The sequence below is a fragment of the Oncorhynchus mykiss genome, chromosome 16, assembly GCF_013265735.2.
Source record: "Oncorhynchus mykiss isolate Arlee chromosome 16, USDA_OmykA_1.1, whole genome shotgun sequence".
Classification (NCBI taxonomy): domain Eukaryota; kingdom Metazoa; phylum Chordata; class Actinopteri; order Salmoniformes; family Salmonidae; genus Oncorhynchus; species Oncorhynchus mykiss.
Window position 1 is genome coordinate 3,213,896 of NC_048580.1, and position 27,875 is coordinate 3,241,770.

The 27,875-nt window shown below is 45.2% G+C and overlaps 1 protein-coding gene across 2 annotated transcripts in view; it reads right to left on the reverse strand.

The window, feature by feature from the left end:
* Window positions 1-770: 770 nt before the first annotated feature.
* jag1b (jagged canonical Notch ligand 1b) overlaps window positions 771-27,875 on the reverse strand; it is a 102,235-nt gene continuing 75,130 nt past the window's right edge. For both annotated transcript variants that reach the window (XM_036945977.1, XM_036945976.1), the window contains exons 19-26: window positions 25,328-25,355; window positions 23,317-23,402; window positions 22,010-22,123; window positions 20,593-20,702; window positions 20,114-20,371; window positions 14,218-14,349; window positions 11,215-11,365; window positions 771-2,389 (exon numbers count right to left, since the gene is read on the reverse strand). In XM_036945977.1, coding sequence (XP_036801872.1) covers window positions 1,830-2,389; window positions 11,215-11,365; window positions 14,218-14,349; window positions 20,114-20,371; window positions 20,593-20,702; window positions 22,010-22,123; window positions 23,317-23,402; window positions 25,328-25,355 — 1,439 coding nt within the window. In that variant the 3' untranslated portion in view covers window positions 771-1,829. The remainder of the gene's footprint in view (window positions 2,390-11,214; window positions 11,366-14,217; window positions 14,350-20,113; window positions 20,372-20,592; window positions 20,703-22,009; window positions 22,124-23,316; window positions 23,403-25,327; window positions 25,356-27,875) is intronic.

Below are 27,875 nucleotides of genomic sequence, written 5' to 3' on the forward strand. Positions count from 1 at the left end.
ATGAATTACAGGCCCTGTTCGGTTTGTGCCATCTTGCCAAATCATGCATGCAATGGATTTGATAGCACAAACCGATCCGGGACTGTTGACCCACTACCAAGTATGATTGGGTTACATCCCAAATGGCACCCTATTCACTTTATAGTGCACTACTTTTGACCAGGGCCCATAGGGAATAGGGTGCACTACATTTGACGAGGGCCCATAGGGAATAGGGTACACTACATTTGATGAGAGCCCATAGGGAATAGGGTACACTACATTTGATGAGAGCCCATAGGGAATAGGGTACACTACATTTGACGAGGGCCCACAGGGAATAGGGTACACTACATTTGATGAGAGCCCATAGGGAATAGGGTACACTACATTTGACGAGAGCCCATAGGGAATAGGGTACACTACATTTGACGAGAGCCCATAGGGAATAGGGTACACTACATTTGACGAGAGCCCATAGGGAATAGGGTACACTACATTTGATGAGGGCCCATAGGGAATAGGGTACACTACATTTGATGAGAGCCCATAGGGAATAGGGTGCACTACATTTGACGAGGGCCCACAGGGAATAGGTTGCCATGTGGGACAAGTCCTGGGTCTAGCTGTGACTTTATGCGTGATTGGCAGATATACTTGTTTTCTGAGTATGTGATTATGAGTGACTTAGGATGCTGCTAGTAGGATTTTTGTTCAATTAGTAGTCACAAGGAAAATGTCTGGCACTACACTCAAATCTCTGAATCGTTTTTACAACCCAAAAGCAACCATTTATTTTGTATTTAGTTTTTATTTCTTCTTCCCCTCTAGCCTGCAAAGTCTAAGCAACAATGGACGCTGTAGAATCATAAACAAAAACAACAACAACAACAAATATTTCAGGCAACAAAAATAAATTGCATTTTTTTTTTTGGGGGGGGGGGGGGGGCATTTTGTAAATGAACAACATGTTCACTAACAAACAAATAAACTAAGCTGTCAAAACCTTACATCTAGAGACAGAACATATAAATAAAAAGGAATGAAGGCTCTTGATTATTATTTAAGTTAATAAATCAAATATACACAATGATTAATAAAAAATAAAAATGTACATATCTACACATTCTAAACAGACACAAATTCTTCATATTGCAACTGCTGACATCGACCCCCCCCCCAAATAAATCATTCTAAAGTTGTATTTCTTTTTGGTTTAATTTCATGACATTGCTATGAAACTGAAAAGGTAAACAAAACTAGTTTATACCTACTAGAGAGAGAGAGAGAGAAATACATTAAAGCAACGCGTGTCTGAAAATGGCCCCCTATTCCCTACATAGTGCACTACTTTAGACCAGGGCCCATAGGGGCTCTGCTCAAAAGTAGTGTGGTAGTATAGGGAATAGGTGTCGTGTTGAAATGTGAAAACACAACACGCTCTTAACCTGCCAACCAAAGCAACCTTCTCTGCCAGTGTAGCCAGCTAGCGTTTAAATTATCAGGAACAACGTCTAAAACAGCAACCTAGTCCCTACAACGTACACTTGGCCCATAGGGCTCTGGTCAAAAGCAGTGCACTAAATAGAGAACAGGGTACCATTCATTATATCCAAAACAAAACCAACCTTGTAGTCACAGAATAATGACGTAACAGTTTAGGAACTACAAAACTACAAATCCCAGAAACACACCCCCTGGTCCTCTTCAGCATGATCAAAGGGTTTGGTTGCACGGCAACACTGTCCACAGAACGTGTCAGAAGGACCACGTTGCCGGGGTGACCATAAAGTCCAGGAAGGGGAATTCTTTACACAGCGTTTATTTCCTGCCTCCAATGTCACTTCCTGCTATACGATGTAGTCCATCCTGTTCATGCTGTGTGCCGTCTCCAGGGCTCTGTTGTCCTGTTTATTAGTCCAGTGTTTGGAGCTGGGCTGCACCGGGGTCCTGCCGTCCCCTTCGTTGGGCCCGTTGGCCCCCAGGCCTCCATTGAGGCCCCAGTCTTCCCGCTCCACCAGTGTGTAGGCGGGTTGTTTGGCTGGAACCGTAAAGCGTCCTTTATTCCCCATATGTCTCTCTTTATCGTTGTCCTCCTCCTCCTCCGGGGGGTGGTGTGTCCGTACCTTGGCGACGATCGAGTTCTTATCCTCGTAGTCCTTGATGGCCACCGATGTTGTAAGATGGCCACCGCCTCCGGCGTGTTTCTCGTTGATCGGGTTCTTGATCTGGTTGAGCTGCTCACGCACATTGTTGGTTGTGTTGTCGTCGGTTGCCGCGGACGACAAGGCTCCGTTGCCATGGTGACTGCCATGTTTCCGACGGCGACGCACGCAGTAGAGGAAGACTGAGACCAACGCCAGGATCCAGAGGAGAATGAAGACAGAGGACAGCAAGGGTACTAGGTAGTCTGGATAGGAGAGAAACAGGAATTCATCAACCATTTCATTGTCAAGAAAGTCTGTCCTGAAATATAGAAGTCATGTAACTGTTTCTAAAGGTTATAAACGTCAACATAAAGACTGTTTCCTCCTTCTAAAGGTTATAAACGTCACATAAAGACTTTTTCCTCCTTCTAAAGGTTATAAACGTCAACATAAAGACTGTTTCTAAAGGTTATGAACGTCAACATAAAGACTGTTTCTAAAGGTTATAAACGTCACATAAAGACTGTTTCCTCCTTCTAAAGGTTATAAACGTCAACATAAAGACTGTTTCTAAAGGTTATGAACGTCAACATAAAGACTGTTTCTAAAGGTTATAAACGTCAACATAAAGACTGTTTCTAAAGGTTATGAACGTCAACATAAAGACTGTTTCTAAAGGTTATAAACGTCACATAAAGACTGTTTCCTCCTTCTAAAGGTTATAAACGTCAACATAAAGACTGTTTCTAAAGGTTATGAACGTCAACATAAAGACTGTTTCTAAAGGTTATAAACGTCAACATAAAGACTGTTTCTAAAGGTTATAAACGTCACATAAAGACTGCTTCCTCCTAAAGGTTATAAACGTCAACATAAAGACTGTTTCTAAAGGTTATAAACGTCAACATAAAGACTGTTTCTAAAGGTTATGAACGTCAACATAAAGACTGTTTCTAAAGGTTATAAACGTCAACATAAAGACTGTTTCTAAAGGTTATAAACATCAACATGAAGACTGTTTCTAAAGGTTATAAACGTCAACATGAAGACTGTTTCTAAAGGTTATGAACGTCAACATAAAGACTTTTTCTAAAGGTTATGAACGTCAACATAAAGACTGTTTCTAAAGGTTATAAACATCAACATGAAGACTGTTTCTAAAGGTTATAAACGTCAACATGAAGACTGTTTCTAAAGGTTATAAACGTCAACATGAAGACTGTTTCTAAAGGTTATGAACGTCAACATGAAGACTGTTTCTAAAGGTTATAAACGTCAACATGAAGACTGTTTCTAAAGGTTATGAACGTCAACATGGAGACTGTTTCTAAAGGTTATAAACATCAACATAAAGACTGTTTCTAAAGGTTATAAACGTCAACATGAAGACTGTTTCTAAAGGTTATGAACGTCAACATGAAGACTGTTTCTAAAGGTTATAAACGTCAACATGAAGACTGTTTCTAAAGGTTATAAACGTCAACATAGAGACTGTTTCTAAAGGTTATAAAGTCAACATAAAGACTGTTTCTAAAGGTTATAAACGTCAACATGAAGACTGTTTCTAAAGGTTATAAACGTCAACATAAAGACTGTTTCTAAAGGTTATAAACGTCAACATAAAGACTGTTTCTAAAGGTTATAAACGTCAACATGAAGACTGTTTCTAAAGGTTATAAACGTCAACATAAAGACTGTTTCTAAAGGTTATAAACGTCAACATAAAGACTGTTTCTAAAGGTTATAAACGTCAACATAAAGACTGTTTCTAAAGGTTATAAACGTCAACATAAAGACTGTTTCTAAAGGTTATGAACGTCAACATGAAGACTGTTTCTAAAGGTTATAAACGTCAACATAAAGACTGTTTCTAAAGGTTATAAACGTCAACATAAAGACTGTTTCTAAAGGTTATAAACGTCAACATAAAGACTGTTTCTAAAGGTTATAAACGTCAACATAAAGACTGTTTCTAAAGGTTATAAACGTCAACATAAAGACTGTTTCTAAAGGTTATAAACGTCAACATAGAGACTGTTTCCTCCTTCTAAAAGGTTATAAACGTCAACATGAAGACTGTTTCTAAAGGTTATGAACGTCAACATAAAGACTTTTTCTAAAGGTTATGAACGTCAACATAGACTGTTTCCTCCTCTTAAAGGTTATAAACGTCAACATAAAGACTGTTTCTAAAGGTTATAAACGTTAACATAAAGACTGTTTCTAAAGGTTATAAACGTCAACATAAAGACTGTTTCTAAAGGTTATAAACATCAACATGAAGACTGTTTCTAAAGGTTATAAACGTCAACATGAAGACTGTTTCTAAAGGTTATAAACGTCAACATGAAGACTGTTTCTAAAGGTTATGAACGTCAACATGAAGACTGTTTCTAAAGGTTATAAAGTCAACATAAAGACTGTTTCTAAAGGTTATAAACGTCAACATGAAGACTGTTTCTAAAGGTTATAAACGTCAACATAAAGACTGTTTCTAAAGGTTATAAACGTCAACATAAAGACTGTTTCTAAAGGTTATAAACGTCAACATAAAGACTGTTTCTAAAGGTTATAAACGTCAACATGAAGACTGTTTCTAAAGGTTATAAACGTCAACATAAAGACTGTTTCTAAAGGTTATAAACGTCAACATAAAGACTGTTTCTAAAGGTTATAAACGTCAACATGAAGACTGTTTCTAAAGGTTATAAACGTCAACATAAAGACTGTTTCTAAAGGTTATAAACGTCACATAAAGACTGCTTCCTCCTTCTAAAGGTTATAAACGTCAACATAAAGACTGTTTCTAAAGGTTATGAACGTCAACATGAAGACTGTTTCTAAGGGTTATAAACGTCAACATAAAGACTGTTTCTAAAGGTTATAAACGTCAACATAAAGACTGTTTCTAAAGGTTATGAACGTCAACATGAAGACTGTTTCTAAAGGTTATAAACGTCAACATGAAGACTGTTTCTAAAGGTTATGAACGTCAACATAAAGACTTTTTCTAAAGGTTATGAACGTCAACATAGACTGTTTCCTCCTCTTAAAGGTTATAAACGTCAACATGAAGACTGTTTCTAAAGGTTATAAACGTTAACATAAAGACTGTTTCTAAAGGTTATAAACGTCAACATAAAGACTGTTTCTAAAGGTTATGAACGTCAACATAAAGACTGTTTCTAAAGGTTATAAACGTCACCATGAAGACTGTTTCTAAAGGTTATGAACGTCAACATGAAGACTGTTTCTAAAGGTTATAAACGTCAACATGAAGACTGTTTCTAAAGGTTATAAACGTCAACATGAAGACTGTTTCCTCCTTCTAAAGGTTATAAACGTCAACATAAAGACTGTTTCTAAAGGTTATAAACGTCAACATGAAGACCGTTTCTAAAGGTTATGAACGTCAACATGAAGACTGTTTCTAAAGGTTATAAACGTCAACATGAAGACTGTTTCTAAAGGTTATGAACGTCAACATGAAGACTGTTTCTAAAGGTTATAAACATCAACATAAAGACTGTTTCTAAAGGTTATAAACGTCAACATGAAGACTGTTTCTAAAAGGTTATGAACGTCAACATGAAGACTGTTTCTAAAGGTTATAAACGTCAACATGAAGACTGTTTCTAAAGGTTATAAACGTCAACATAGAGACTGTTTCTAAAGGTTATAAAGTCAACATAAAGACTGTTTCTAAAGGTTATAAACGTCAACATGAAGACTGTTTCTAAAGGTTATAAACGTCAACATAAAGACTGTTTCTAAAGGTTATAAACGTCAACATAAAGACTGTTTCTAAAGGTTATAAACGTCAACATAAAGACTGTTTCTAAAGGTTATAAACGTCAACATGAAGACTGTTTCTAAAGGTTATAAACGTCAACATGAAGACTGTTTCTAAAGGTTATAAACGTCAACATAAAGACTGTTTCTAAAGGTTATAAACGTCAACATAAAGACTGTTTCTAAAGGTTATAAACATCAACATGAAGACTGTTTCTAAAGGTTATAAACGTCAACATGAAGACTGTTTCCTCCTTCTAAAGGTTATAAACGTCAACATGAAGACTGTTTCTAAAGGTCATGAACGTCAACATGAAGACTGTTTCTAAAGGTTATAAACGTCAACATGAAGACTGTTTCTAAAGGTTATAAACGTCAACATGAAGACTGTTTCTAAAGGTTATGAACGTCAACATGAAGACTGTTTCTAAAGGTTATGAACGTCAACATGAAGACTGTTTCTAAAGGTTATAAACGTCAACATGAAGACTGTTTCTAAAGGTTATAAACGTCAACATAGAGACTGTTTCTAAAGGTTATAAACGTCAACATAAAGACTGTTTCTAAAGGTTATAAACGTCAACATAAAGACTGTTTCTAAAGGTTATAAACGTCAACATGAAGACTGTTTCTAAAGGTTATAAACGTCAACATGAAGACTGTTTCTAAAGGTTATGAACGTCAACATGAAGACTGTTTCTAAAGGTTATAAACGTCAACATGAAGACTGTTTCTAAAGGTTATGAACGTCAACATAAAGACTGTTTCTAAAGGTTATAAACGTCAACATGAAGACTGTTTCCTCCTTCTAAAGGTTATAAACGTCAACATAGACTGTTTCTAAAGGTTATGAACGTCAACATGAAGACTGTTTCCTCCTTCTAAAGGTTATAAACGTCAACATAGACTGTTTCTAAAGGTTATGAACGTCAACATGAAGACTGTTTCCTCCTAAAGGTTATAAACGTCAACATAGACTGTTTCTAAAGGTTATAAACGTCAACATGAAGACTGTTTCTAAAGGTTATAAACATCAACATAGTCTGTTTCCTCCTTCTAAAGGTCTCGCTCATCTCTTATGTCTCCTCTCCCTCACTCCATCTCTACTCCTAGCAAAGTTCCAAAACATTTCCACATGAATGAAATCCTGCAGCTCAAGGCTGTTAGCCCTGCATTCCATTAATGATAGAGGGTTAGAACAGTTCCTCAGTGTTTCAGTCCTTTTCCTCTCTTCCATCCTTCCTACTACAAGCGTGTGCAGTTCGAAAGAGCGACAGACCGACAAGAGACCAACAGAGAGAGAGAGACCGAGACACCGAAAGAGAGACCAGCAGAGAGAGAGACCAGCAGAGAGAGAGAGACCGAGACACCGAAAGATAGACCAGCAGAGAGAGAGAGACCAGCAGAGAGAGAGAGACCGAGACACCGAAAGAGAGCCCAGCAGAGAGAGAGACCGAGACAGAGAGCAAGAGACAGAGACACCGAAAGAGAGACCAGCAGAGAGAGAGAGACCGAGACACCGAAAGAGAGACCAGCAGAGAGAGACCAGCAGACCGAGACACCGAAAGAGAGACCAGCAGAGAGAGACACTGAAAGAGAGACCAGCAGACCGAGACACCGAAAGAGAGACCAACAGAGAGAGACACCGAAAGAGAGACCAGCAGACCGAGACAGAGAGCAAGAGACCGAGACACCGAAAGAGAGACCAGCAGACCGAGACAGAGAGCAAGAGACCAAGACACCGAAAGAGAGACCAGCAGACCGAGATAGAGAGCAAGAGACCGAGACACCGAAAGAGAGACCAGCAGACCGAGACAGAGAGCAAGAGACCGAGACACCGAAAGAGAGACCAGCAGACCGAGACAGAGAGCAAGAGACCGAGACACCGAAAGAGAGACCAGCAGACCGAGACAGAGAGCAAGAGACCGAGACACCGAAAGAGAGACCAGCAGACCGAGACAGAGAGCAAGAGACCGAGACACCGAAAGAGAGACCAGCAGACCGAGACAGAGAGCAAGAGACCGAGACACCGAAAGAGAGACCAGCAGACCGAGACAGAGATCAAGAGACCGAGACACCGAAAGAGAGACCAGCAGACCGAGACAGATAGCAAGAGCAGCCTGATCATAAACAACAGTTGTGGTGCTTACCAATTTGGCTGTGTGTGTGTGTGTGTGTGTGTGTGTGTGTGTGTGTGTGTGTGTGTGTGGTAGAGGTAGTGTGTGTTTCTCAGTGGTAGCTGTCAGTGGAGGTTTTCTAATGTAGTGTACCCTGCGAGCACAACCCATGTGGCATTATGGGTCTCTGGCAGCGTGTGGAACTCCTGATCTGCAGTCAAGAACGCCGAGTTCATCTCAGCCTAAGCTGCACTTCAGTCCCTTGACTTTCTGGCCCTGACAGGGACATGGATCACCCCGGGGAACACTGCTACTCCAGCTGCTCTCTCTTCACCCTGACTATGTTCTCTCTCTCATAGTCGGAGATGATCTGGTCGTCGTCGGCGGTGACACAGGGCCACTCATTTCTCCTAAGTGGAGATGTTCTCTTTTCTCTCTCTTTCACCTGTCCGTCTCCTCAGTTGAATTCCATGCCGTCACTGTCACTTGTCCACTCATGCGTAACATTGTCATCTATCGCCCACCAGGTGTCTTTGGAGAGTTCCTCAATGAACTGAACACCTTAAAAAGCTAATTTCCTGACGATGGCTCACCTCTCTTCGTACTTGGCGACTTCAACCTCCTGACGTCAATCTTTGATTAATTTCTTTAAAACCCCTCCTTGCCTCTTGACCTTTCCCAGTCTCCCCCCCATTCACAAGGCAGGCAATGTGTTTGACTTCATCTTCACTAGAGGCTGTTCTCCTACTAATCTCACTGCAACCTCCCTCCAGGTCTCTGATCACTACTTAGTCTCTATTTCCCCGATTCTGCCTCGTCGACACTGCTCTCCTCCCTTTCTACATCCTATGACTCGCACTGTCCCCTTTCCCCCCGGCTCGGCCCTCCCCTCCTGCTCCGTGGCTGAGTGACTCATTGTGAGCTTACAGAACAGGGCTGCGGGCAACTGAGCAAAACAAATAGAGGAAAACTAAACTTCTGGAGGTCCTATCATCCTTTCACTCCCCTCTCTACCTTCTGGAGGTCCTATCATCCTTTCACTCCCCTCTCTACCTTCTGGAGGTCCTATCATCCTTTCACTCCCCTCTCTACCTTCTGGAGGTCCTATCATCCTTTCACTCCCCTCTCTACCTTCTGGAGGTCCTATCATCCTTTCACTCCCCTCTCTACCTTCTGGAGGTCCTATCATCCTTTCACTCCCCTCTACCTTCTGGAGGTCCTATCATCCTTTCACTCCCCTCTCTACCTTCTGGAGGTCCTATCATCCTTTCACTCCCCTCTCTACCTTCTGGAGGTCCTATCATCCTTTCACTCCCCTCTCTACCTTCTGTTTGTTCGCTGCTAAAGCCACGTTCTACTAAATTTCAAGCTTCTGCCTCCTCTTTGTGGACGACTATCAACCACTCAGCCTATTGAGTCCACTGGTCCCACTCATTCACTCAGCCTACTGAGTCCCCTGGTCCCACTCATTCACTCAGGCTATTGAGTCTACTGGTCCCACTCATTCACTCAGCCTATTGAGTCCACTGGTCCCACTCATTCACTCAGGCTATTGAGTCTACTGGTCCCACTCATTCACTCAGCCTATTGAGTCCACTGGTCCCACTCATTCACTCAGCCTATTGAGTCCACTGGTCCCAGTCATTCACTCAGCCTATTGAGTCCACTGGTCCCAGTCATTCACTCAGCCTATTGAGTCCACTGGTCCCAGTCATTCACTCAGCCTATTGAGTCCACTGGTCCCAGTCATTCACTCAGCCTATTGAGTCCACTGGTCCCAGTCATTCACTCAGCCTATTGAGTCCACTGGTCCCAGTCATTCACTCAGCCTATTGAGTCCACTGGTCCCACTCATTCACTCAGCCTATTGAGTCTACTGGTCCCACTCATTCACTCAGCCTATTGAGTCCACTGGTCCCACTCATTCACTCAGCCTATTGAGTCCACTGGTCCCACTCAGCCTATTGAGTCCACTGGTCCCACTCAGCCTATTGAGTCTACTGGTCCCACTCATTCACTCAGCCTATTGAGTCCACTGGTCCCAGTCATTCACTCAGCCTATTGAGTCTACTGGACCCACTCATTCACTCAGCCTATTGAGTCCACTGGTCCCACTCATTGAGTCCACTGGTCCCCACTCATTCACTCAGCCTATTGAGTCCACTGACCCTCCCTACCTTCAGGCAATGATCAAACCCTACACCCCAACCCAAGCACTCCGTTTTGCCACCTCAGGTCTCTTGGCCCTCACAACCCTACGGGAGGGCAGCTCCTGCCCAACCCAAGCTCTTATCTGTCCTGGTACCTCAATGGTGGAACCAGCTTCCCCCTGAAGCTAGGACAGCAGAGTCCCTGCCCATCTTCTGAAACCCGACCTCTACAAACAGTATCTTATATTATCCTCTTCCTCAAAAATAATACAAAATAAACACTTAACCAGCACTTGCACCTGACCCCACCCCACCCTTCTAGCAGACTCTACTGATAGCTACGTTATTGAGGACAGATTTAATTTCTATGTCTGCGATAGCTTGGTGAGACAACCACTTATCTTACCACTTATCTTAAGATGAATGCATTAACTTTAAGTGGCTCTGGATAAGAGCGTCTGCTAAATGACTGGCATGTACGTGTGTGTGTTGTACCTGTCTGGCTGTGTGTGTGTGTTTTGTACCTGTCTGGCTGTGTCTGGCTGTGTGTGTGTGTGTGTGTGTGTGTGTTGTACCTGTCTGGCTGTGTGTGTGTGTTTTGTACCTGTCTGGCTGTGTCTGGCTGTGTGTGTGTGTGTGTGTTTTGTACCTGTCTGGCTTTGTGTGTGTGTGTGTGTTTTGTACCTGTCTGGCTTTGTGTGTGTGTGTGTGTGTGTGTGTGTGTGTGTGTGTGTGTGTGTGTGTGTGTGTTTTGTACCTGTCTGGCTTTGTGTGTGTGTGTGTGTGTGTGTGTGTGTGTGTGTTTCGTACCCGTCTGGCTTTGTGTGTGTGTGTGTGTGTGTGTGTGATAGAGAATGAATCGTACCTGTCTGGCTTTGTGTGTGTGTGTGTGTGTGATAGAGAATGAATCGTACCTGTCTGGCTTTGTGTGTGTGTGTGTGTGTGTGTGTGTGTGTGTGTGTGTGTGTGTGTGTGTGTGTGTGTGTGTGTGTGTGTGTGTGTGTGTGTGTGATAGAGAATGAATCGTACCCGTCTGGCTGGCGCTAGGCCTCCGCTGCACGCGGACCTTGGCGATGGCGGTGATGATGCTGTTATTGCCATGGTGTTTAGACACCAGATCAACGAGCCTATCTGTTATCTCCTTTATAGGGGATCTGTCCATCGGGTGGTCCTCTGTGTACTGAAGAGAGAGAGGGAGAGGGGGGGGGGGTTATACTGGTTGGGTCTCTGTTAGGTCCTTTATAGGTGAGCTGTATCTTCTGTGCACTGATAGAAAAACACTAGGGATGGAAATCATTTCACTACTATTCGAATAACATGACATTTCTTCGGATTATCAGTCAAAATGTAAATTAAATGTAATAATTTTTAAATAAATCAAATACAACGTATAACTTGTGGACTTTATGCCTGTGCGACTTGGGTGCCGTTTGCTTTCATCATATTATAATCGTGCGCTGCAATGTCACAAAGATAATTTAATTTAGAGAAAGCCTTCTCATTGTTAACATTATTTTTTTATGACTCTCGCAACTATTGGAATATTAACTAATGTCTGTTGGGATATTGGAGTCACCGTGTCCATCCTTACAACACACAGGGAAAAGTGTTACTGCTTCATCAGGGCCCGTATTCATATTGAATACTAACTAATGTCTGTTGGGATATTGGAGTCACCGTGTCCATCCCTACAACACACAGGGAAAAGTGTTACTGCTTCATCAGGGCCCGTATTCATATTGAATACTAACTAATGTCTGTTGGGATATTGGAGTCACCGTGTCCATCCTTACAACACACAGGAAAAAGTGTTACTGCTTCATCAGGGCCCGTATTCATATTGAATACTAACTAATGTCTGTTGGGATATTGGAGTCACCGTGTCCATCCCTACAACACACAGGGAAAAGTGTTTCTGCTTCATCAGGGCCCGTATTCATAATAAAGGGTGCTGATCTAGGCTCAGGTCCCCATCGCCATTTAATCTTACTTCTTTATGAGCTAAAAAGGCAAACACCTGATTCTAGATCAGCAGGAGACACTTTACGAATACAGAAAACCAAGAAAACAGACTGAAAGAAAAGGGGAAAGGTCATTGGAGGTGTTGATATACCGTGTCTTCAGATTTATGTTTATCAGATTAAAATGGTTGTTGTTGTTGTTGTTGTTGTTGTTTTCTGGCTTCAGCGAAACACTACATCTCACAACAGCCTGCCAGCGTATCTAATCTGTCACTATTATCCGGAGCACGGTGACAAAATACAATTGAATAGAACACAAATTGTAAAATCATGAATGACTGTCTATGGCGTAACCAGCCCAGTACAGCTCTGCTCCGTGGTGTGAAAAGGCAGATTTATGAAGACTAAGGGAGATCCTTCATGCTTCACTTTGCAGTCCATACAGTCCTGGTCAAAAGTTTTGAGAATGACATAAATATTCATTTCCACAAAGTTTGCTGCTTCAGTGTCTTTAGATATTTTTGTCAGATGTTACTATGGAATACTGAAGTATAATTACAAGCATTTCATAAGTGTCAAAGGCTTTATTTGACAATTACATGAAGTTGATGCAAAGAGTCAATATTTGCAGTGTTGACCCTTCTTTTTCAAGACCTCTGCAATCCACCATGGCATGCTGTCAATTAACTTCTGGGCCACATCCTGACTGATGGCAGCCCATTCTTGCATAATCAATGCTTGGAGTTTGTCAGAATTTGTGGGTTTTTGTTTGTCCACCTGCCTCTTGAGGATTGACCACAAGTTCTCAATGGGATTAAGGTCTGTGGAGTTTCCTGGCCATGTACCCAAAATATCTATGTTTTGTTCCCCGAGCCACTTAGTTACCACTTTTGCCTTATGGCAAGGTGCTCCATCATGCTGGAAGAGGCATTGTTCGTCACCAAACTGTTCCTGGATGGTTGGGAGAAGTTGCTCTGGGAGGATGTGTTGGTACCATTCTTTATTCATGGCTGTGTTCTTAGGCAAAATTGTGAGTGAGCCCAATCCCTTGGCTGAGAAGCAACCCCACACATGAATGGTCTCAGGATGCTTTACTGTTGGCAATGACACAGGACTGATGGTAGCGCTCACCTTGTCTCCGGACAAGCTTTTTTTCCAGATGCCCCAAACAATCGGAAAGGGGATTAATCAGAGAAAATGACTTTACCCCAGTCCTCAGCAGTCCAATCCATGTACATTTTGCAGAATATCAGTCTGTCCCTGATGTTTTTCCTGGAGAGAAGTAGATTCTTTGCTGCCCTTCTTGACACCAGGCCATCCTCCAAAAGTATTCGACACCTGCCTGCTGCCATGCCTGAGCAAGCTCTGTAGTGGTGGTGCCCCGATCCCGCAGCTGAATCAACTTTAGGAGACGGTCCTGGCACTTGCTGGACTTTCTTGAGCGCCCTGAAGCCTACTTCACAACAATTGAATCACTCTCCTTGAAGTTCCTGATGATCTGATAAATGGTTGATTTAGGTGCAATCTTACTGGCAGCAATATCCTTGCCTGTGAAGCCCTTTTTGTGCATAGCAATGATGATGGTACGTGTTTCCTTGCAGGTAACCATGGTTGACAGAGGAAGAACAATGATTCCAAGCACCACCCTCCTTTTGAAGCATCCAGTCTGTTATTCGAACTCAATCAGCATGACAGAGTGATCTCCAGCCTTGTCCTCGTCAACACTCACTCCTGTGTTAACGAGAGAATCACTGACATGATGTTAGCTGGTCCTTTTGTGGCAGGGCTGAAAATGCAGTGGACATTTTTTTGGGGGGGATTCAGTTCGTTTGCATGGCAAAGAGGGACTTTGCAATTAATCTGATCACTCTTTATAACATTTTGGAGTATATGCAAATTGCCATCATACAAACTGAGGCAGCAGACTTGGTGAAAATTAATATTTGTGTCATTCTCAAAACTTTTGGCCACGACTGTTTTTTCCACAGTCCACAGAAATATGTATTTTTGCTTTTAACCCCCAGACACACACACACACACACACACACACACACGACAAGACGTGACTTACGATGCTGAGATGGATCTCGTTGCTGGTGGAGGTTGAAGGGTCACAGGTTATGGAAACAGAATACTCGGAGGACACATTATTCAGCACATAGAGTTGTCTCAGCTGCTTACACACTGCCTCGATACTCAGACCCTGGAGAGAGAGAGGAGAGAGAAAGTTACACACTGCCTCGATACGCAGACGAGAGAGAAGTTACACCCTGGAGAGAACGACAGATAGGGACAGTCTACCTGAACAGAGCTCAAAGCCAAAGGAACTGAATAATATTAAGAAATGCAGATATAGATGGAAGGAAAGCAGTGTGGGAATCTACCAAAAAACAATTAGGCAACAACACATTCAATCCCTTTTAGACAACTTCCTGGACAAAACATTTCACTGTAATAGTGAAGTTGTAAACTTGGCAGTAGAAAACAAACAGGGAATCTGAAAGGTCAAATGTACTATCTAATCTAACCTAGAAATCTGAAAGGTCAAATGTACTATCTAATCTAACCTAGAAATCTGAAAGGTCAAATGTACTATCTAATCTAACCTAGAAATCTGAAAGGTCAAATGTACTATCTAATCTAACCTAGAAATCTGAAAGGTCAAATGTACTATCTAATCTAACCTAGAAATCTGAAAGGTCAAATGTACTATCTAATCTAACCTAGAAATCTGAAAGGTCAAATGTACTATCTAATCTAACCTAGAAAAACTGAAAGGTCAAATGTACTATCTAATCTAACCTAGAAATGTCAAGCAGACAACTTAAGAAAATTAACAATAATGACAAATGGTTTGATGGAGAACGCCAAAACCTAAGGGAAATTGAGAAATCTATCCAACCAAAATAATTGAGACCCAGAAAACTTGAGCCTATGACTTCACTATGGTGAATCACTAAACCAATACAGAACTACTATGGAAAAAGGAACAACTAGTCAGAAATCAGCTCAAATGTATTTGAAGAATACAATTCTGTGAAAATTGGAAAAAACTAAACAAACATGAAGAGTTATCTATCCAAAATGGAGATGTGTGGATAAACCACTTCTCCAATGTTTATGGTTCATTGAACAAGCATGGGAAACAGTGTTTAAACCCTTTTACAATGAAGCTCTGTGAAGTTATTTGGATTTTTACGAATTATCTTTGAAAGACAGGGTACTGAAAAAGGGACGTTTCGTTTTTTTCTGAGTCTAGAAACATCTCAAGGATGATCAATGGAAACAGGATGCACCGGAGCTCAATTTCGAGTCTCATAGCAAAGGGTCTAAAAATTTTTTTTTAATACATTCGCAAACATTTCTAAAAACCATGTTTTCGATTTGTCACAAGTGTAGACTTTACCATGAAATGTTTACTTACAAGCCCGTAACCAACAGTAAAGTTCAAGAGGAGTTAAGAGAATATTTACAAAGTAGACTAGAACAAAAAGTAACAATACAAAAGTATCAATAAGAAGAACAATAATGAGGCTCTATACAGGGTATTACGGTACAGAGTCAATGTGGAGGCTATATACAGGGTATTACGGTACAGAGTCAATGTGGAGGCTATATACAGGGTGTTACGGTACAGAGTCAATGTGGAGGCTATATACAGGGTATTACGGTACAGAGTCAATGTGGAGGCTATATACAGGGTGTTACGGTACAGAGTCAATGTGGAGTCTATATACAGGGTGTTACGGTACAGAGTCAATGTGGAGGCTATATACAGGGTATTACGGTACAGAGTCAATGTGGAGGCTATATACAGGGGGTACCGGTACAGAGTCAATGTGGAGGCTATATACAGGGTATTACGGTACAGAGTCAATGTGGAGGCTATATACAGGGTATTACGGTACAGAGTCAATGTGGAGTCTATATACAGGGTGTTACGGTACAGAGTCAATGTGGAGGCTATATACAGGGTGTTACGGTACAGAGTCAATGTGGAGTCTATATACAGGGTATTACGGTACAGAGTCAATGTGGAGTCTATATACAGGGTATTACGGTACAGAGTCAATGTGGAGTCTATATACAGGGTGTTACGGTACAGAGTCAATGTGGAGGTTATATATAGGGTATTACGGTACAGAGTCAATGTGGAGGCTATATACAGGGTGTTACGGTACAGAGTCAATGTGGAGGCTATATACAGGGTGTTACGGTACAGAGTCAATGTGAAGGCTATATACAGGGTGTTACGGTACAGAGTCAATGTGGAGGTTATATACAGGGTGTTACGGTACAGAGTCAATGTGGAGGCTATATACAGGGTATTACGGTACAGAGTCAATGTGGAGGCTATATACAGGGTATTACGGTACAGAGTCAATGTGGAGGCTATATACAGGGGGTACCGGTACAGAGTCAATGTGGAGGCTATATACAGGGTATTACGGTACAGAGTCAATGTGGAGGCTATATACAGGGTGTTACGGTACAGAGTCAATGTGGAGGTTATATACAGGGTATTATGGTACAGAGTCAATGTGGAGGTTATATACAGGGTATTACGGTACAGAGTCAATGTGGAGGTTATATACAGGGTGTTAATGTGGAGTCAATGTGGAGGCTATATACAGGGTATTACGGTACAGAGTCAATGTGGAGGCTATATACAGGGTGTTACGGTACAGAGTCAATGTGGAGGTTATATACAGGGTGTTACGGTACAGAGTCAATGTGGAGGCTATATACAGGGTATTACGGTACAGAGTCAATGTGGAGGTTATATACAGGGTGTTACGGTACAGAGTCAATGTGGAGGTTATATACAGGGTGTTACGGTACAGAGTCAATGTGGAGGCTATATACAGGGTATTACGGTACAGAGTCAATGTGGAGGCTATATACAGGGGGGTACCGGTACAGAGTCCATGTGGAGGCTGTATACAGGGGGTACCGGTACAGAGTCCATGTGGAGGCTATATACAGGGGGTACCGGTACAGAGTCAATGTGGAGACTATATACAGGAGGTACCGGTACAGAGTCAATGTGGAGGCTATATACAGGGGGTACCGGTACAGAGTCAATGTGGAGGCTATATACATGGTGTTACGGTACAGAGTCAGTGTGGAGGCTATATACAGGGTATTACGGTACAGAGTCAATGTGGAGGCTATATACAGGGGGTACCGGTACAGAGTCAGTGTGGAGGCTATATATAGGGTATTACGGTACAGAGTCAATGTGGAGGCTATATACAGGGGGTACCGGTACAGAGTCAATGTGGAGGCTATATACAGGGGGTACCGGTACAGAGTCAATGTGGAGACTATATACAGGGTGTTACGGTACAGAGTCAATGTGGAGGCTATATACAGGGGGTTACGGTACAGAGTCCATGTGGAGGCTATATACAGGGTATTACGGTACAGAGTCAGTGTGGAGGCTATATACAGGGTGTACCGGTACAGAGTCAATGTGGAGGCTATATACAGGGGGTACCGGTACAGAGTCAATGTGGAGGCTATATACAGGGTGTTACGGTACAGAGTCAGTGTGGAGGGGTACAGGTGGCGTATTGTGTGTAGATTGATGACTAACATTTTCTATTTAATCCATTTTAGAATAAGGCTGTAACGTAACAAAATGTGGAAAAGGGGAAGGGATCTGAATTACTTCCCAGAATGCACTGTAGGTAGGGCACGAGTAACTAGGCAACAGGATAGATAATAAACAGTAGCAGCAGTGTATGTGATGAGTCAAGAGGTGCTACAAAAAGGGTCAACGCAGATAGTTTAAATAGGTAACCAATTGGTATCCGGACTAACTATTTAGCAGTCTTATGGCTTGGAGGTAGAAGCTGTTCAGGTTCTGTCGGTTCCAGACTTGGTTCAGCAGTCTTATGGCTTGGAGGTAGAAGCTGTTCAGGTTCTGTCGGTTCCAGACTTGGTTCAGCAGTCTTATGGCTTGGAGGTAGAAGCTGTTCAGGTTCTGTCGGTTCCAGACTTGGTTCAGCAGTCTTATGGCTTGGAGGTAGAAGCTGTTCAGGTTCTGTCGGTTCCAGACTTGGTTCAGCAGTCTTATGGCTTGGAGGTAGAAGCTGTTCAGGTTCTGTCGGTTCCAGACTTGGTTCAGCAGTCTTATGGCTTGGAGGTAGAAGCTGTTCAGGTTCTGTCGGTTCCAGACTTGGTTCAGCAGTGCGGCTCACCGCAGCAGAGAGAACAGTCTAGGACCTGGGTGGTTGGAGTCTTTTGGTTGGAATTTTTTAGGGCTTTCCTCTGACACCGCCTGGGTATAGAGGTTTTATGGGTGTTCTTCATCTGAAGCCCAAACTACATCATCCATAACAGCTGTCAAGAGAACGAGTTAATACTGTGACCGCAATGTAGGATTATTGTGAGATGAATGTCAGAACACACACACAGAGGAGATCATGTGAATCTAAGCTGCAACAGGACGGCTGGCGACTCCATCAGAACAAAGCCTCATCACTCTGCAGTTGCCTAACAAGCGTGACAGCTTTAGCTTCAGACAGTGACAGCGTTCTGCGGTCCCCGTCTCTCCTCATCCTCAACGAATGGTTTAGCAGAGAAAAACTTTTTCTGAAGGAAATCTGGCACCATCCCTACGGTGAAGCATGGTGGTGGCGTCATGCTCTGGGGATGTTTTTCAGTGGCAGGGACTGGAGGAATAGTCAGGATCGAGGGAAAAGTGAACAGAGAGATCCTTGATTAAAAACCTGCTCCAGAACACTCAGGACCTCAGACTGGGGCGAAGGTTCACCTTCCAACAGGACAACGACCGTAAACACACAGCCAATACAACACAGGAGTGTCTTCGGGGCAAGTCTATGCATGTCCTTGAGTGGCCCAGCCAGAGCCCGGACTTGAACCTGATCAAACATCTCTGGAGAGACCTGAAAATAGCTGTGCAGCGACGCTCCCCATCCAACCTGACAGAGCTTGAGAGGATCTGCAGAGAAGAATGTGAGAAACTCCACAAATACAGTTGTGTCAATCTTGTAGTGTCATACCCAAGAAGACTTGAGGCTGTAATCGCTGCCAAAGGTGCTTCAACAAAGTACTGAGTAAAGGGTCTGAATACTTAGATGATATGTCTTAAAAAAACAGAATTCTTTGTCGTTATGGGGTTATTGTGACGTCGTTATGGTGTTATTGTGACGTCGTCATGGGGTTATTGTGACGTCGTTATGGGGTTATTGTGACGTCGTTATGGGGTTATTGTGACGTCGTTATGGGGTTATTGTGACGTCGTTATGGGGTTATTGTGACGTCGTTATGGGGTTATTGTGACGTCGTTATGGGGTTATTGTGACGTCGTTATGGGGTTATTGTGACGTCGTTATGGGGTTATTGTGACGTCGTTATGGGGTTATTGTGACGTCGTTATGGGGTTATTGTGACGTCGTTATGGGGTTATTGTGACGTCGTTATGGGGTTATTGTGACGTCGTCATGGGGTTATTGTGACGTCGTTATGGGGTTATTGTGACGTCGTCATGGGGTTATTGTGACGTCGTTATGGGGTTATTGTGTGTAGATGAGGATTTATTTTATTTTTTTTAATCAATTTTAGAAAAAGCCTTTAACATAAAATGTGGAAAAAGTCACTGTATATGTACAGTATCGACCTCAATGACCTCGTACCCCACGTTTTACACAGGCGGCCTAATTTTGATATTCTCTTGACCAATCAGATCATCTCTTTTGCTGATATTTGTCCAAAAGATCAGAATTGGGCTGCCTGTGTAAACGCAGCCATATTGAGTTAGAGAGTGACAGAGGGGCCGAGAGCGGCGGGCCGAGAGCGGCGGGCCGAGAGCGGCGGGCCGAGAGCGCAGGGCCGAGAGAGAAGGACCGAGAGAGAAGGACCGAGAGAGAAGGACCGAGAGAGAAGGACCGAGAAAGAAGGACCGAGAGAGAAGGACCGAGAGAGAAGGACCGACTCACCCTGGGCATGGTCTCCTTGGTGAACGTAAACGTGATGTTGGAACAGCTGTTGTCGTGGTAACCGGAGCTGGGGTGACATTTGGTGGTTGGTGGGGAGGAGGGGAGGCACTCCCCCTGACCCAGACACGGCCGGACAAAACACTGCTCCTCCCTGATTGGTACACAGCTCTGACCAGACCGACACCCGGCCCCGCCACCTCCGCTGCCTCGACCTTTGACCCCGCCGCTGACCCGGCACGACTTAGGACCACACCACATCTGGAAAACAACGAGACAAAATACCCAATCAAGGTCCACACAATAAGACTCAGAAATCTGCCTGGGTTCAAGTAGTATTTATTTGATTTCAAATAGTTTCAGCGTCAGATAGGCAGGTTGCACTTTTGTGACTATTCTATTGGTTCCATTGCACCAGGCAAGGTTCTTCTTCTTCGAGAAAACCCAGGTCGATGAAAGGTAAGAGAGTAGTTCGTACGTACCCTGGTACACACCACCTTCCCATTAAAACACTGACAGGCGTTGCAGTCCTCATCCCACTTAGCTCCTTCAGGGGTCAGACGACCGTTCACCGAGCACGGCCTCTGTGTCACTGAAACACAAAGACGTGAAACAATCACAACGATGAAGGCTCTCCTGACTGACTGAGTTAACCAGCCTACCTTCCAGACTGACTGACAGTTAACCAGCCTACCTGACTGACTGAGTTAACCAACCTACCTTCTAGACTGACTGACTGAGTTAACCAGCCTACCTTCCAGACTGACTGACAGTTAACCAGCCTACCTTCCAGACTGACTGACAGTTAACCAGCCTACCTGACTAACTGACTGACAGTTAACCAGCCTACCTGACTGACTGACTGACAGTTAACCAGCCTACCTGACTGACTGACTGACAGTTAACCAACCTACCTTCCAGACTGACTGAGTTAACCAGCCTACCTTCTAGACTGACTGACTGAGTTAACCAGCCTACCTGACTGAGTTAACCAGCCTACCTTCCAGACTGACTGACAGTTAACCAGCCTACCTGACTGACTGACTTAACCAGCCTACCTTCCAGACTGACTGACAGTTAACCAGCCTACCTGACTGAGTTAACCAGCCTACCTTCCAGACTGACTGACAGTTAACCAGCCTACCTTCCAGACTGACTGAGTTAACCAGCCTACCTTCCAGACTGACTGACTGCGTTAACCAGCCTACCTTCCAGACTGACTGAGTTAACCAGCCTACCTGACTGACTGACTGAGTTAACCAGCCTACCTTCCAGACTGACTGAGTTAACCAGCCTACCTTCCAGACTGACTGACTGACTTAACCAGCCTACCTTCCAGACTGACTGACTGCGTTAACCAGCCTACCTTCCAGACTGACTGACTGACTGCGTTAACCAGCCTACCTGACTGACTGACTGTGTTAACCAGCCTACCTGACTGACTGACTGTGTTAACCAGACTACCTGACTGACTGACTGACTGTGTTAACCAGCCTACCTGACTGACTGACTGACTGTGTTAACCAGCCTACCTGACTGACTGAGTTAACCAGCCTACCTGACTGACTGACAGTTAACCAGCCTACCTGACTGACTGACTGAGTTAACCAGCCTACCTGACTGACTGACTGAGTTAACCAGCCTACCTGACTGACTGACTGAGTTAACCAGCCTACCTGACTGACTGACTGACTGAACCAGCCTACCTGACTGACTGACTGAGTTAACCAGCCTACCTTCCAGACTGACTTAACCAGCCTACCTTCCAGACTGACTGACTGAGTTAACCAGCCTACCTTCCAGACTGACTGACTGACTTAACCAACCTACCTTCCAGACTGACTGTGTTAACCAGCCTACCTTCTGTCTTGGGGACACAGGCAGCCTGTGTTAACCTACCTTCCTGACAGCGTGGTCCAGCTCTGTCTTGGGGACACAGGCAGCGATAGCCATTGATCTCATCAATACAGCTGGAACCAAAGATACAGGGAGAAGACTGGCACTCGTTGATATCTAAAACACACACAGGAGAGAATAAAAACAGGGGTCAGGAACACTCTCGTTATGATCAACAAAGACAGTTAGATTTGTGAGCTGACTTTTCAAACCACAGCACAAACAGTCACCAACAGACCAGCAAACCGTCTCTAAATCAGCCCAGATGTATTATCAATCTCCCCTCCCTCCTACACCAGACCCAGGATCTCCCTCCCTCCCTCCTCCTTCACCAGACCCAGGATCTCCCTCCCTCCCTCCTCCTTCACCAGACCCAGGATCTCCCTCCCTCCCTCCTCCTTCACCAGACCCAGGATCTCCCCTCCTCCTCCTACACCAGACCCAGGATCTCCCCTCCTCCTCCTACACCAGACCCAGGATCTCCCCTCCTCCTCCTACACCAGACCCAGGATCTCCCCTCCTCCTCTTCCACCAGACCCAGGATCTCCCCTCCTCCTCCTCCACCAGACCCAGGATCTCCCCTCCTCCTCCTCCACCAGACCCAGGATCTCCCCTCCTCCTCCTCCACCAGACCCAGGATCTCCCCTCATCCTCCTCCACCAGACCCAGGATCTCCCCTCCTCCTCCTCCACCAGACCCAGGATCTCCCCTCCTCCTCCTCCACCACCACCAGACCCAGGATCTCCCCTCCCTCTACATTAGAGCCATGATCATTAGCAGCATGTAGAGAGCTGCAGGCTGGACCTGCAGAACAAAGCCTTGTGAACAGACAGGAGGAATGTGGAAACCATCTGAAAGCCTTTAAGAGGGAAAACAATCTGAGTAATCACGGTCAGAGAGCACCGCTATGTGTGTGTGTGTGTGTAAAACAACACTGATTGGTTGATTAGCTGTTGGCCTCGTAAGCCAGTCTGCCCCAGTGTGTGTGTGTGTGTGTGTGTAATCCAGAGCCCAACAGTGACAGTGACAGGGCCAAGGCCAAGATCGAGGCTGGCCCGGTGAGGCCGGAAATGGCCCGATGCCCAAAGCTCCGATAATTACGCCGGCTAGACTGTCCCATCACCCATGTCCCTACTATTCATCCCCGGGGGAGAGAGGCAGGGGTGGGAGAGAGTGAGGGAAGATGGGTGAGGCAGGGTGAAGAGGGGTGAGGCAGGGTGAAGAGGGGAGATGGGTGAGGCAGGGTGAAGAGGGGTGAGGGAAGATGGGTGAGGCAGGGGAGAGAGAGTATAGGTAGTGTCAATACGTACTGATCCTGCAGTCTGGCCCAGCGAAGCCTGGAGCACATTCACATCTATACCAGTTATCACCATCTACACAGGTCCCACTGTTATAACTAGAGAGGAGAGAGAGAGAGAATGAGGTCAGTTATCACCATCTACGTCCCACTGTCAGTTTCAGTTCAACATTTAAGTCAGTCTACCCTGAGTCTCTCTGTCTACATCCCAAATGGTACACTGTTCCCTACGAAGTCCACCGCGGGTCCTGGTCAGACGCAGTCGTGTAGGGAACAGGGTACCATTTGGGCCGAGACTCAGACTGGGCAGGAGGACATCCTTGACAACTACAACACCATTATTACACATTCTATTGAATGATGGAATTTCCCCTTCCTACAACCATCCACTTCTCCCTGCGTCCCAAATGCCACCCTATATAGTGCCCTACTTTAGACCAGAGCCCTATGCCACCCTATATAGTGCCCTACTTTAGACCAGAGCCCTATGCCACCCTATATAGTGCCCTACTTGGGACCAGAGCCCTATGCCACCCTATATAGTGCCCTACATTAGACCAGAGCCTTATGGCAACCTATATAGTGCACTACTTTAGACCAGAGCCTTATGACACCCTATATAGTGCACTACTTTAGACCAGAGCCTTATGACACCCTATATAGTGCACTACTTTAGACCAGAGCCCTATGCCACCCTATATAGTGCCCTACTTTAGACCAGAGCCTTATGACACCCTATATAGTGCCCTACTTTAGACCAGAGCCCTATGACACCCTATATAGTGCCCTACATTAGACCAGAGCCTTATGGCAACCTATATAGTGCACTACTTTAGACCAGAGCCTTATGACACCCTATATAGTGCACTACTTTAGACCAGAGCCTTATGGCACCCTATATAGTGCACGACCTTAGACCAGAGCCCTATGCCACCCTATATAGTGCCCTACTTTAGACCAGAGCCTTATGACACCCTATATAGTGCACTACTTTAGACCAGAGCCTTATGGCACCCTACATAGTGCCCTACTTTAGACCAGATGGTAGTGCACTACTTTAGACCAGAGCCTTATGGCACCCTATATAGTGCACAACCTTAGACCAGAGCCCCATATGTCCTGGTCTAAAGTAGTGCCCCACATAGGGAACAGGGTGGGAAATGAGCAGATTAGTATTTCTGTGATTCTCAGCCAGCTCCTCACAGCTTACACACACACACGATCAGACGGAGCACTGAGTGAACAACGAGCTGTGGGTGAGGCTGAACGTACCCTAGGAATGAGACAGAGGTGAAGATGGAAGGAAAGGAGAGAAGGGTGTGTCAGTGGGAAGGAGAGAGAGAAGAGAGAGAAAGAGAGAGAAAGAGAGAGAAAGAGAGAGAAAGAGAGAGAAGAGAGAGAAAGAGAAAGAGAGAGAGAGAGAGAGAGAGAGAGAGAGAGAGAGAGAGAGAGAGAGAGAGAGAGAGAGAGAGAGAGAGAGAGACAGAGAGAGAGAGAGAGAGAGACAGAGAGAGAGAGAGAGAGAGAGACAGAGAGAGAGAGAGAGAGAGAGAGACAGAGAGAGAGAGACAGAGAGACAGAGAGAGAGAGAGAGAGAGAGACAGAGAGAAAGAGAGAGAGAGACAGAGAGAAAGAGAGAGAGAGACAGAGAGAAAGAGAGAGAGAGACAGAGAGAAAGAGAGAGAGAGACAGAGAGAGAGAGAGAGAGAGAGAGAGAGAGAGACACAGAGGTGAAGATGGAAGGAAAGGAGAGAAGGGTGTGTCAGTGGGAAGGAGAGAGAGAGAGAGAGAGAGAGAGACAGAGAGAGAGAGACAGAGAAAGCCTACAGGTGAGAAACTGACTGCAGTACAGACTGCAGAACAAATCTGGGTTCAAATAGTATTCAACATTATTTCAAATACTTTAGCTGGGCTTGAATGAGCGTCGGATAGTACTGGAACCCTGGCACGGTGCAGAGAAGCACCCTAATCATGTTCTGTTCACGCTTGTTTGACTCTATAGAAAATGTTTAGCTTCCACTTACCATGGGTGTGGGTTGCAGTCGTTGGTATCTGAGAGAGAGAGACAGAGAGACAGAGAGAGAGAGAGAGAGGAGAGAGGAGAGAGGAGAGAGGAGAGAGGAGAGAGGAGAGAGGAGAGAGGAGAGAGGAGAGAGGAGAGAGAGAGAGAGAGAGAGAGAGAGAGAGACAGACACAGACACAGAGAGAGACACAGAGAGAGCGAGAGAGACAGAGATAGAGAGAGAGACAGAGAGAGAGACAGAGAGAGAGAGAGAGAGAGAGAGAGAGAGAGACAGAGAGCGAGAGAGAGAGAGAGATGAATTGTGTTATTTTTCACACGCATGTGAGCAGAGAGAAGACAACAGCAGGGCTATCATGTCCGGAGGCGTGTTTTTAGTCTCTGTCTGAGTTATTAACTCAACAGAACAAACAGCGTCGCCTCTCACCCAACTCACGGGGAAACGGCTTCACCCCGCATCACTACCCCCTAATGTGCAGCAGGTAGTCTGGTGATTAAGAGCATTGGGTCAGTAACCGAAAGGTCGCTGGTTCGAATCCCTGAGTCGGCAATGTGAAAAGATCTGCCGTTCTGCCCTTGAGCAAAGCGGTTAACAACCTCTCTGATTCAGAGGGGTTGGGTTGAATGCAGAAGACACATTTCGGGTGGAATACATTGTTGTACAACTGACTAGGTATCCCCTTTCCACCGTAGCCCTCTCTCTACCCGTCATAAATCATTTATGGAAGTCATGTTTTGGAGAAAGTGTGTGTGTGTGTGTGTTTGTGTGTCAGCCTGGGGATCACAGGGAAGTCAGCAGAAAGGGAGAGATGAAAAAAGGGAGAGCAAAGGAGGGAGGGAGAGGGAGAGAGCAAAGGAGAGAGAGGGAGGGAGAGAGAGCAAAGGAGGGAGAGGGAGAGAGCAAAGGAGGGAGAGAGCAAAGGAGGGAGAGGGAGAGGGAGAGAGCAAAGGAGGGAGAGAGCAAAGGAGGGAGAGAGAGCAAGCAAAGTAGGGAGAGAGAGAGAGCAAAGGAGGGAGGGAGAGGGAGAGAGCAAAGGAGGGAGAGAGAGCAAAGGAGGGAGAGAGAGAGAGCAAAGGAGAGAGAGAGCAAAGGAGGGAGAGAGAGAGAGAGAGGGCAAAGGAGGGAGAGAGAGAGAGAGAGCAAAGGAGGGAGAGAGAGAGAGAGGGCAAAGGAGGGAGAGAGAGAGAGAGGGCAAAGGAGGGAGAGAGAGAGAGCAAAGGAGGGAGAGAGAGAGAGAGAGCAAAGGAGGGAGAGAGCAAAGGAGGGAGGGAGAGGGAGAGAGCAAAGGAGGGAGGGAGAGAGAGAGCAAAGGAGGGAGAGAGAGAGAGAGAGCAAAGGAGGGACAGAGAGAGCAAAGGAGGGACAGAGAGAGAGAGAGAGCAAAGGAGGGACAGAGAGAGAGAGAGAGAGCAAAGGAGGGACAGAGAGAGAGAGAGCAAAAGAGGGAGAGAGCAAAGGAGGGAGAGAGAGAGAGAGAGCAAAGGAGGGAGAGTAAAGGAGGGAGAGAGAGAGAGCAAAGGAGGGAGAGAGCAAAGGAGGGAGAGGGAGGGAGAGAGCAAAGGAGGGAGAGAGAGAGAGCAAAGAAGGGAGAGAGAGAGAGAGAGAGCAAAGGAGGGAGAGAGAGAGAGGGAGAGAGAGCAAAGGAGGGAGAGGGAGAGAAAGAGAGCAAAGGAGGGAGAGGGAGAGCAAAGGAGGGAGCAAAGGAGGGAGAAAGGGAGAGCAAAGGAGGGAGGGGGAGGGAGACGGAGAGGGAGGGAGAGGGAGAGAGCAAAGGAGGGAGAGAGCAAAGGAGGGAGAGGGAGGGAGAGAGCAAAGGAGGGAGAGGGAGGGAGAGAGCAAAGGAGGGAGAGGGAGAGAGCAAAGGAGGGAGAGGGAGATGGAGAGAGCAAATGAGGGAGAGGGAGAGAGCAAAGGAGGGAGAGGGAGATGGAGAGAGCAAATGAGGGAGAGAGCACAGGAGGGAGAGGGAGGGAGAGAGCAAAGGAGGGAGAGAGAGCAAAGGAGGGAGAGAGAGCAAAGGAGGGAGAGAGAGCAAAGGAGGGAGAGAGAGCAAAGGAGGGAGAGAGCAAAGGAGGGAGAGAGAGAGAAAGAGAGCAAAGGAGGGAGAGGGAGAGAAAGAGAGCAAAGGAGGGAGAGGGAGAGAAAGAGAGCAAAGGAGGGAGAGAGGGAGAGCAAAGGAGGGAGCAAAGGAGGGAGAAAGGGAGAGCAAAGGAGGGAGGGGGAGGGAGACGGAGAGGGAGGGAGAGGGAGAGGGAGAGAGCAAAGGAGGGAGAGAGCAAAGGAGGGAGAGAGAGAGCAAAGGAAGGAGAGGGAGGGAGAGAGCAAAGGAGGGAGAGGGAGGGAGAGGGAGAGAGCAAAGGATGGAGAGGGAGAGAGCAAAGGAGGGAGAGGGAGATGGAGAGAGCAAATGAGGGAGAGAGCACAGGAGGGAGAGGGAGGGAGAGAGCAAAGGAGGGAGGGAGAGGGAGAGAGCAAAGGAGGGAGAGAGCAAAGGAGGGAGAGAGAGCAAAGGAGGGAGAGGGAGAGCAAAGGAGGGAGAGGGAGGGAGAGA